General features: G+C 48.5%; 1 protein-coding gene across 1 annotated transcript in view; it reads right to left on the reverse strand.

Moving 5' to 3' along the window:
* The window catches only part of LOC144173358 (BDNF/NT-3 growth factors receptor-like), a 523,417-nt gene that overhangs the window by 61,836 nt on the left and 450,586 nt on the right, over positions 1 to 10,995 (reverse strand). Inside the window, exons 2-5 of the mRNA XM_077701827.1 lie at positions 9,822 to 9,962; positions 9,030 to 9,139; positions 3,676 to 4,018; positions 1,980 to 2,141 (exon numbers count right to left, since the gene is read on the reverse strand). Coding sequence (XP_077557953.1) covers positions 1,980 to 2,141; positions 3,676 to 4,018; positions 9,030 to 9,139; positions 9,822 to 9,962 — 756 coding nt within the window. The remainder of the gene's footprint in view (positions 1 to 1,979; positions 2,142 to 3,675; positions 4,019 to 9,029; positions 9,140 to 9,821; positions 9,963 to 10,995) is intronic.

Raw genomic sequence — 10,995 nt, forward strand, 5'->3', positions numbered from 1 at the left:
TGACGCGTGGCAGCGACACGCGGCTGCTGTCCCCGTTGCACTCCACGCCAGTGCACCGCGAATGACGCAAGGGAGCGGAAAAACGCAGACAAACGACGTCAAAGGTTCATGCTTGAAGGCAACATACAAACTTGGTGCATTAAAAAGGCTGCTTTGACCCAATAACATTGCTTCCTATATATATTATCGCAGTCCTCAAACTAATAATCTAGATATTAAGGAAAAAAGAGCCGAAGCAGCTGCCTTTAACCAGCAACGTTCTCTCTGGGTCTTTATGGCGTCACCGGATATTGTTTGTGCGATTGCCGACCACCGACCAAATACATTGCCAAGAAACACGACTTGGCGATTGTAGTGGGTCTTCTAGTTTTTGTTTCATCGTATCACTTGAATACTAAGGCGCAGCTAACGCACTGATAACAACGTGTACTTAATGCTTCCCTCAACTGCGTCACTGCTGCCGCTGTGGCGTAAGTGCTGATGTATACTTGTTGCGTCTTTTTGTTCTCCACTCAAGCCGTGTTGGCCACCAAGGGCTAGTTATTTCGAAGTAACCAAGGTTGTATATTGTCTTCATACACCTTCTAAGAGCAACCATTACTCGTAGAGCAAACCTCGCAAGTGCTCAGCGTCGTGCACTTGGGCAGTCAAGCTTTCGCATTCACTACTCATAGGAAGGGCTGAGGTGTTCTCGGTTTTTTTTTTTCTTTGCGACCTGTTGGACGCAACATCAACCACATGCTGTCTGGCTCGCTTGCTTGGTTGTTCGTTAAATTGCTGACTTGCCCGCTCGGGTGGTTCATTTTGGCCCTTAATGCACCAGGCGGCGTTCTCCGAGAAGGTTCACCTGATATTGCATCTGGGCGCAGATACGTGCGTTTATACACGGTCATCAAAGTTAAGTAGACAGGTTTTTTTTTTTTTAATTTAGGCGCTTAGATGTACGTGACGACCACCGCTACAGTGAGGTTATGCGCCAAGGGGGACACACAATGAGGTCGGTGGCCTAATTAACTAAAATTCAATAATTAACCTTTTAGCGGCTGCAGTAAGCAGGCATGTTTGTATTGAAAAGTTAGACGCAATCTTGTTTCTACGCAGTTTCATTTGGCAGAATTCTTCTAGCGCATTCGTAGTCCGAGATATCGAACTGCGAAGTTTAATTGCCGTTCGCATGATTACGCATGCTAGACAGTGAAGACGGGCGCAAGGCTCCTCCCTTTTGCGACGTGCCTACTGCGTACGGTGTTTAGTTTGACAACGGGGTGGAGACATAGGCAAAAATGATAATTGGCACCCTTTCAGTCTTGGCTGGCGTTATCGCAATCTGCAGTAGGCGGAACCGCTATCGAAACACAGAACAAAAGGGAGGAGCTGTCGACATGTCGACAGCTGTCGACTTAACTTTGATCACCCTGTATTTAAAAGTGGGCATGAGGGAAGGAACGTTAACTGAAAATATAATGGAACATAAGTGCTCTGATTACTGAATTATAGAACCCGAAGAGCCACTCGACGACGCTGAAGCGAGGGCTGCCAGCTTGTAATGGCTGTACGTAAATGCATAGTTAATCAGGATGATATCAAGGAGAATATTTGAGCAACACAGACCCCGCAAAGCTCCCTGCGGTGCTATTGGCTCAATCCTTGAGAGTGCGTCGTGTTATTTGATGGCTCAGTGCATCCGGCACATGCATTAGAGATGTGCACAACAAGCAGCGCACAAAAAGCCAGAAATAACTGTGCGCGTCTGCGGTTACTTTTCCCTTTTAGGCATCCTAACCGGGGTATCCTAATATCCTGGAGGTATCCTAATAGGGGCTCGGTGGCGATATTGTTGCTTGAACGCTTGTCCCAGACCTTTCCATGACAATTAATTAATTGTTGTGCGGTATGTCTCGCTGGTGCCGCTGCTAAAGAAAACCCATGTCGGGTTGCTGGGAGTAGTCGGAGTTCATAGCAGAATGGTCGCAACTCACCCTTGAAGACGACGCCGAGCAGCTCCAGGATGTTCTCGTGCTTGAAGCTGGACATGATCTGGACCTCCCTTTCGAAGTCCGCTTGCGCCTCGCTCGACACGGTCTCCTTGAGAACCTTGACGGCCACGTCCTCCTCGCTGCCGTCCGGGCGCGTGTACACCGCTGAGTGGGCGGACACGTGCAATTAACCACAGCTCACAGCAGCTCAGCTCAGCTAATGCAGCCTTAGAGGCCAGCTGGAGTAGATGTACACTCACAAGGACTGCCTACTCTTTGAAAACGTATACTAGTAATGGTCACAGTGAAGCCATACTATGTTTGGCTCGTGTTTGTGGATTTGTCGAAAATGGCGGCAACATTTATACTACCTTTCATTGTATCATTAGGGCTTACTTTAAACTTGAACTTTCCCCGAAAACGCCTCGAAACCACAACGGTATCTGCTTAGAACGTCGTCGAGCAAAAGCTCAGGACTTTGGTCAGTCCCCAGCGCTCGCTCATGTACGTCGACGCAGCGCATAACACCCGAAAGCTGTATGGCACCAGGGGAGCACTGATGCGGGCTCATCGGAGTTGTGGCGTGGCCACTCGATGCAAACCGGGCAGCCGTGGCGCTGCCTCGGTGTCAACCCGCTAGGGGTGCTGTAGCAGCCCTGGCCTTAGGGGCACATGGTGAAACAGCTAACGAAGTAGTGCAGGGAGATATGGGCTGGGCGGCGTTTGAAGTTCGAGAAGGTCAGAGTAAAATCTGTTTTGAGGGGAAGTTGAGAGCAATGGATCCACGGAGGTGGATAGCTAAAGTTTTTAGGTGCCTATACATGAAAAGCGTGGACACGCAGCGGCTAAAGAAGACTAGAAGGCTAAAGATGAAATACGGAAAGAACAGGGGCGAATCAAAGACAGCCAAGGTAACCAAAAAAGAAGCAAGGCAGACTGAAACAAACAAATAAATGAAGATAAAAGATGCAAGCGAACACGTCGTTAGATATGTACAGGGCAGAGAAATCGGATACCAGGAAGGGAAAATTCTACGATAATTCCAAGGGCAGTGTTTTGCTTTTTGAGGCTAAGGGCTTTGTGGGGAAGTATACGCAAAATGATGGGGTATGCGTGGTCTGCGGAAAAGAAACCAACTATGTGGCACATAGTATTGGAATGTGAGTGCATCCATCCAAATCTATATGAGGCAAATATTCGGCTTCCCGAAGCCCTAGGATTTACGGGTAGCACGGAAGGAGTAAACTTCAAGGCTGTCTAGGTGACTAAAAGAAGATTGGAATGCTGGTGGGAGAAGAGCAGAGGGAGGGAATATTGCCTAGAACAGCTACCGCCTGTAACTGACATAAGTCACTTTGAGCCTGCATTAGAGGCGCTAGATTTAAACCGGTAGTACAAAACATATATATTAGATTCTTTGGTGAGATGACGCGTCATCACCCCGTCACACAGGGGATACCATTAACAATCAATTAATCAACCAAGCTAAGGCCCCTCCTGAAGCGTTGTCGCAGGCCAAGGCCACGTCATACTACCTTTACACTAACCGCACTTCCGCAGGCGATACCTTCCCTCGAATGGGAATATCGCGGTGGAGCCTCGGTGAGCTTCGCCCTGAAACGACCTCAAAATACTGTGTTCTGGAAACACAGGTTGCAGCGCCGGAAGTTGAGCAGCGCGAGGGCGAGGGAATGCATACCCTTGTGGACCTTTCCAAAGCAGCCCTCGCCGATCTCCTCGACGAAGCGGATGCAGTCGGCGGATATCTCGACGTCGTGCAGCACCTTGCGCAGCGGTGTCTCGGGTGCCGACGAGTAGTAGGTGGGATTGGTGACGTAGTGCTGCACGCACTTTTGCAGCGACCCGGCGGCCGCGCGCCGGGCTTCGGCGGCTCGCCTCCGGTGCCGCCGAACCAGCACCGCCAGCACGATCGCGGCCAGCGCCAGGCTTCCCAGCACGGCGAGCAGGCCCGTGAGCAGGGACTCGGGAGCCACCTGGCCGGGAGGACGCCACGGCTCGGCGGACGCCGCCCCCGGCTGCCCCTGGAGACCAGTGGTGTTAGGCCTCAGGCCGCGTCGTCTTCGCGAGCATTTCCACTCGTTCAAAGCTGCTTTGAGTTTTTTTTTTTTGTCTTTCAACGTAACATACGCTACGCTGATTCCTTGTAAAACGCGAGCAGCAAAAAAGGAAACGTGATAAACTGACGCTTTCTAACCACTGTGCTACTGGTTAGACTAGGGAGGGAAAAAGGGCCACGTAAATGCGGACGCATCGTAAAACATACCCTCTGGGTCGTAGAACGGTTCTTCCCAGTATGTTTTTGAAAGGGCGATGTGGTGAAAAATCGCAAAAATCAAAGTTCAAATTCAAATTGTGCAGAAGCGCAGAGCAGTGATTTGCCATAATGGGCTGCAGCACCGTTATCCGCTCACTGCTGCATTTCAAATTTCCCGGCTTCCCAGTGCTCGCTCGCCCCCTGGCTGAAACTGCGCCAGCGAAAGGAGAGTTCTGTTCTTTTTGCGCTTGCTTTAATTTCGTATGCTGGAGCTGTTTTGCCTCATTTCGAACGCGCCATTTTTTTCTTCCACGGCTGGAGCCTTTCTGTGGCATTTCGAACACACCCCTTCTTTCTTGCGCGGCCGCTTTTTTCGCTTACTAACGTGAAAACCAACCCAACGAGCATTCCTAACTAAATGAACGCGTGGGTTGCCGGTTACACGCACAGATTTTGCCTGAAATGTGCCTGCAGTTTTCTTTGCGCTAAACAGCGGGTAGATGTATGACAAGCGCCAGCGGTTCACGAGGTTTGAACGGTTATGACTATTTAAACCGCGTGGTTTTCGAAGCCCCAGCGTGAATCCCTGACCCCGGTACAGAAGGCTCACTAGTCGCTGCGCCCTGATATGTGGGTTATAATAAATTCTCTTTACGTCCGTTATCTCGCTGCGCCGTCTGATTCCGGCAGTCGCATCGACTATCGACCGTTAGCGAGCTCAGACGACAAGGCGAGCCCATAAAGTGTTCTGCACTTAAATCTCCGCTTCAGGTGTTTTACGCCCCAAAGCTACTTCCAGGTTATGAGAGACGTCGTAATGGATGACACGGGTTAATTAAGACCACCTGCGGATCTTTAACACGCGGCGAACTCTCGACACACGGGCTTTGTCGTTTCTCGCCTCCATCAGAAAAAACGGCCGCCGCGGTCGGGATCGAACCCGTGCTGAAAACGCGAGGTCGATCAAGGACTTGCTCACGCAAATTACGAGGCGCGCCTGGGCTACCAGCGGAGTACGTATTTTCTAAGGACGAAAATCTCTCGTGCTAGGGTGCCAAAGGTACGTAATAGAAGACTTGGTACCACATTACCACCAATAAACATGACTGTACAGGTGCAATATTTCATGGCGTCCCTTTAATTATTGGCCTCTTCAGCCTCCCCGTAATCTCGCAAACAGGAATTTTCATTTCCCGCATTCAGAAGAGGAAAAAAACGAGTCGCCATCCCTGCTTCATGAAAGTGAAAGTCCAGAGAAGTAAGTATAGTGACAATCGCATCGCTGTGGCTTCTGCGATGACTTTGGCTACATCCTGGCCAAGAACAAACCCAAACAGAACCTGCACTATGCGGGCGATTGATTGCGGTCGTTGTAGCTTGTGGGGTTTCGCAATGTTAACATTGAAGTACCCGGCGATAGCCACTTGTGTTTTGATATATCTTCTTGTCTGACCTATGCAGAGTGCTTTTGCATGGGTCGTTGAGCACACGGTTCGAAGTTGTTCGTGACAATGGTCAAGAACCAGTCCTGCATGTCGTATTTCGCACCGTTGAGATTAAAGGTACCGACAAATAACAACAGGTCTTTTTGTCTGACCCACGCAAAGTTCTCAATGTCTGCTTTGAAACGTTATGTTGGTCACATTGTGTGTGCTTTGGAACTCGGACGAAACGGAAAATCTCGGGGAAAGCATGGGTCAATACGCATCTGCGGGTACGAGTTAGATGCTGATTTGTACGTCGTAGGCCTAACGGCAGGTTGAACCTAACGAATTGCGAAGCAACACCAAAATCACTGTGCGAAACCTGCGCGTAACTCGTGATGTGCGTTAGATCTCAATGTGTAATCAAAGTGTAATCAAAGTATTTGCTCGCGTTCAAACGCCAAAGAACCGAACAACTGAGGCTCAGAGCTTCGCTCTAAAAGAACAGAAAAACATCCCCCCACTGCCGGAAACTGAATTCTCGAGTGAGCAGCAGTACAATGACAATAAAACGCTGCGGTGGGTGCGTATTATACTAACGTACGTTATGGCCGCTAACTACTACAAGGGAAACAGCCTGATAATATGATGAAGAGGTTGCAATCACTACCCTCAAGTCATTGTTTCCACAAATTCAAAGACCGCATTGAATGTTCAAAGAAGGCACGGAGTTGGAAAATTTGAGCGCCCAGCTACGATTCGCATCGGGGAAGTGCTGAGAACTGACCAGTTGGTACATGTTTGCAGAATAACAACTACCGAATAAACACAGCACACTCAAGGGGAAGTTGACGGAAAGAGACGGCGTTTTTCCCCGTCTACTTTGCTGTTTTTTTTACAATTCGGCCAACAACAGAAGCAGCAGAACGAAATAGATGCTCCGGGACAAGGAAACTTGCAAAAAGAGCTCACTCTACAGTTGCGTCGTAGTCTCATGGCTCCATGTGCGAGTCTGTAAGTTATGAAATTCAGGAACCCGTCGGTTAACGATTCTTTTCTCTGGGAATTTTCTTACGCAAGTAAACGTTTGGGAGGGCTCTGAGCAAGCGAGCCTGTAACCCGTGAAAAAATCGATAGCTCTTTCGTGGTCGTGACGCGCAATGCCGTAATGAATAATGCAATTAATATGCTTTCGAGTTCTGTAGCCCACTCACAGCTCTGAAGTAACCTGTTGACGTTATTTTATAAACGAAAATCGAGGTTCTTACGTTTCCTTGCCTTGATCCCAGATCACATTTCCCTTTTCTTCTTTTCTTTTTCACGGCAGATGCCGACATAGAGGGATTGGAATGTTGTAACAATCCTGCCGTCGATTTTTTTTTCTATTTAAAAATGACCGCCTGCTTCGATACAACAACGGTAACAACAGTGACAACCGCTGCTATTATTACTACTACTACAATTGCTACTGCTCTCGCTGCTGATGCTGCCACTGCTACCACTACCACCAGTGATTCCTTGAAAGATAGTTAAGAAGGACCTCGCGGCGTGTTTGACAATCCTGGCAGCCTAGACGTACCACCACTAGCGCCGCCTACTGGTTTGCGTTGTAACACTCCGTTTATTTTTGTGAGCAACTGCTAATACGGCGCAATTCCATTCGGCCTCAGTGGTGTATGGGTCAAGTTGAGGGTTTTTTACGCGAACGGCCTGGGTACGACCCTCAGGGCTTCTAGTTCTTTTTTTCCCGCCAAGACCAGTAATTTTCCTTACTGCAGCATGTTGTCTTAGGTCAATTGTACGCGTTCTGTCCGTAAATAAGGGTAGTTTGGTATCCGCTTAGGTCGGTTTAAAGTACCAGCACGATTATTAGTTGTGCGATTCTTCTAATACGACTCCAAAAAGAAGCGCACGTAGGTGGCGTATAGCCGAACAGGTTTGTCGATTAAGCGGCCTAGATGGGGCGATAAAGTGCGCTTTATGAAGGTATCCTCTAAGCTAACAGTCTGCCGTAGGTGGCAGAGGAAGGAGGAAAACTTTGATTGAGAAGGAAGGCCTGAGAGGAGGGAAAGGCCGAGAATGGTGTGGGGGGGGGGGGGGGGGGGGAGCGCTGGGGTGTCCTGAATGGGTGGGGGTTGTGGTCACTGCTGGCGTCTACAATGGCTCGAACATCGCCTCGCCAATCATGGGGAGATTAAGGAGACTGCTGGGAGAAGATAGGGTGAGAGGTAGGATGACAGAAACAGAAGGGAGAAGCGAAAAGGCGTGAGCGCGTGTGCCATGCACCTTGGCACACCCCGCATGCCTTAGGGACCTTCAACACTTCCGATAAGCGCTTTCAGTCTTTCCTTCGCGTCTGGAACCACTGCGAAAGCTATAGCAGAGTCCTTTAATACCGAAAAGCATTGAAGGCCTCTGGCTATAGTTATCGCCAGCACGGAGCAGCACTGCGTGATTTGCTCGTCGCACCAGATACGCCTTCCATTTCAGCTTTGTTTTTGTGGCTTTTTTTTAAGCTTCTATCGAAAAGCGTTCATTGATGCAACTGACGAAAAACCGGCCAACAGCCGCTACATGGCCTTAGTTACGTAATGCGAGCCGTCAAAGAACGTCAAGACCGGGAAAGAGAGCAAAATCTTTTGAGCGAGTTTACAAGTTATCTGATGGGCATAGAGCAGTAATTTTTGGCTGAGGTACTTTGCGACCCCCTAATCTATGTACTGGGTGGCTACGTTCCGCAAGCATTTAGGATTTTAAAAACAGTTAAAAGTGTTGCAGGGTCCCTTTAAGGAGGCGAAAGAAGCGCCACATGACGTAACATATGGTTGCTCATCATCGTCGTCGTCGTCGTCGTCGTCGTCGTAGCCTTTTCATCGCCAGAAATACAATTTCGCAATTTAGGGTGTCAAGTTCTTCGTTTTCAGCATTCGAACCGCAGTGGCAAATGAGTTGCGTCGGTACTAAGAGGTGTGTACTTTCCAAGAAAAGAAAAGCACGGAAACCGCCCTAGTGTAAGAGATTTCGGTGCACGGTAAAATATCGTAGTACGTGTGAATTAACCGGTTGTATTCGTCAAGCGCGTGGCTGATACACCAGCTATGGCGTGAGAGCGTAGAACACGAAAGCTTAAATCATTTTCGTCTTCTGCAGAGAAGGCCAATAAGTGTTCATGCAAAAAGGTAGTATTTATTTGAGCAAAGTACTGAGGATGAATATTTTATTTTATGGTGTAACGAAATAGCGAAAACTGGAAGCCCTTAAGTGTAAACCTTGTTTTTCGCATTCTGCTGCCACAGAACAAAAATCGTGCGTGATAAAGAGGACGGAAAAGATGGGGTGGCATGGAAAGCGCACCTTCGCAATGGGCGTGTAGTTGCGGTTCATGCCGGCTATCTGGTGATGGGTGAAAGAACCCGCCGGATGGGGCTGCCTCGGGCTGCTCTGGGGAAAGTCGTTGCTTTGCGCTGGAATCAAGAGGAAAGATGGATTGAGGTATCGCGCACATTTAAAAACTCTCCGGTGGGGTGGGGTCTCTCTTATCATAGCGCATCTCGAGGACAAAACCACATCCCGAACTGAGTCAGTGATGAGGGCCAGTAAACGATATGACGCGAAAGCTGTTCCCTGCGCTGTGAAATTACGCAATGTGGGCACCATGTTCTAACGCGTGGCATCACAGCGCAGATCCACGTTTTCAGTCAAATATTAGCTGTGGGGCCTCGTTATTTGCCATTCTTTTGCCTTTCAAGGGCGCTGCAATAAAGCAGACCCACGAAAGTTCTCTTTTTAAGCATACAATGGAGCTCAAAGAAATTCTTGCACAGTGTATTCACATACATACTGAAGAGAATCAGTGGAATAAGACATTTATCGAATTAACAATTTTAAGAAAATATAAGCATTGACGAAACACACCTTGATAGAGTTTTACCCTGTTTAAAACCATTCCAGCGGAGTTTCGGCTAAGATAGTCTAGGAATAGTGCTTTCACACTGTGCGGTTATATTTGCTCGTAATGAGGAAAAGGACTGCAAAATTTTTCGTGTGGACACGTGCGCAGTTTTGGGGCTAAGGGACCCCGTCGACCGAGCTCCGAGACGTTTTCGTCGAAAGTATACACGCCACTAGAGGCGGAAACTCACTCACCAACGGGAGCGGCGCTGCATGGCTCGTGGGGCCGCTTGGGCTTGAGGTCGCTGGTGCAGACGCAGGCGAAGGTGCCGTTCACGTTGTGGCAGCCCGCCTCCGGGCCGCATAGGGTCGAATTATGCGCGCACAGGTCCAGCTCTGCGAGTTATCAGAACAGGCGAATCAATCAATCAATCAATCAATCAATCAATCAATCAATCAATCAATCAATCAATCAATCAATCAATCAATCAATCAATCAATAAATCAATAAATCAATCAATCAATCAATCAATCAATCAATCAATCAATCAATCAATCAATCAATCCTTCATTTAAAATCTTTTTGTTTCTGTTCATTGACTGAAGATGTAAATGTCACGGGAAATGTATATGACAGTATAAAGACAGCGAAATTGTCAGCGGTGTCCAAACTTCCATAATCTGATTGATTGATTGATTGATTGATTGATTGATTGATTGATTGATTGATTGATTGATTGATTGATTGATTGATTGATTGATTGATTGTGGGGTTTAACGCGCCGACGCAACGCAGGCGATGAGGCGCGCCGTAGTGGAGGGCTCCGGATTAATTTTGACCACCTGGGGATCTTTATCGTGCGCCGAAATCTCGTACGCACGGGCGTTTTTGCTTTTCGCCTCCATCAGAAAAGCGGCCGCCGCGGCACTTCCATAATCTGCATGAAACCGTGCAAGCGATACGGCAGAGGAGGTTACAAAAAAATGGGTCTCTGAAGCAATCGACAGGCAGCGGACGAGCAATAAATAACACGTTTGTCAGCACAAGAGACTCGTCGCAAGGGCAGGCAGGTAAGTATAATATGCGCGGCATACGCTCATATACCCCAAGTGGCACAGGGTTATAAAAGAGGGCAAGGGGTAAAAGCACGTCCCACCGAAAAAGGACACCACTGGCCCTCCAAATTTCTCCGCACATAGGAACATTTAGGACGCATACCGGTGGCCGAAGATTGGAAGGACGAGCAGGTGGGGTTACTTTAGGCGCACTGAGCTCTGGAGCTGCGCTTTGTCAACAGGAAAAAGAGATGAACGCCAACAGATGCCCAGCCTTCTGGTTGTTGCGCATTTGCCGCAAATGGGTTGCTCCATTAATACTGACGCTTCGAAACTCTAATATCCACATTATACTGAACGCGATCCCTGATTC

The sequence above is a fragment of the Haemaphysalis longicornis genome, unplaced genomic scaffold (assembly GCF_048455015.1).
Source record: "Haemaphysalis longicornis isolate Haplotype H1 unplaced genomic scaffold, Haemaphysalis longicornis Haplotype H1 scaffold_1, whole genome shotgun sequence".
NCBI lineage: Eukaryota > Metazoa > Arthropoda > Arachnida > Ixodida > Ixodidae > Haemaphysalis > Haemaphysalis longicornis.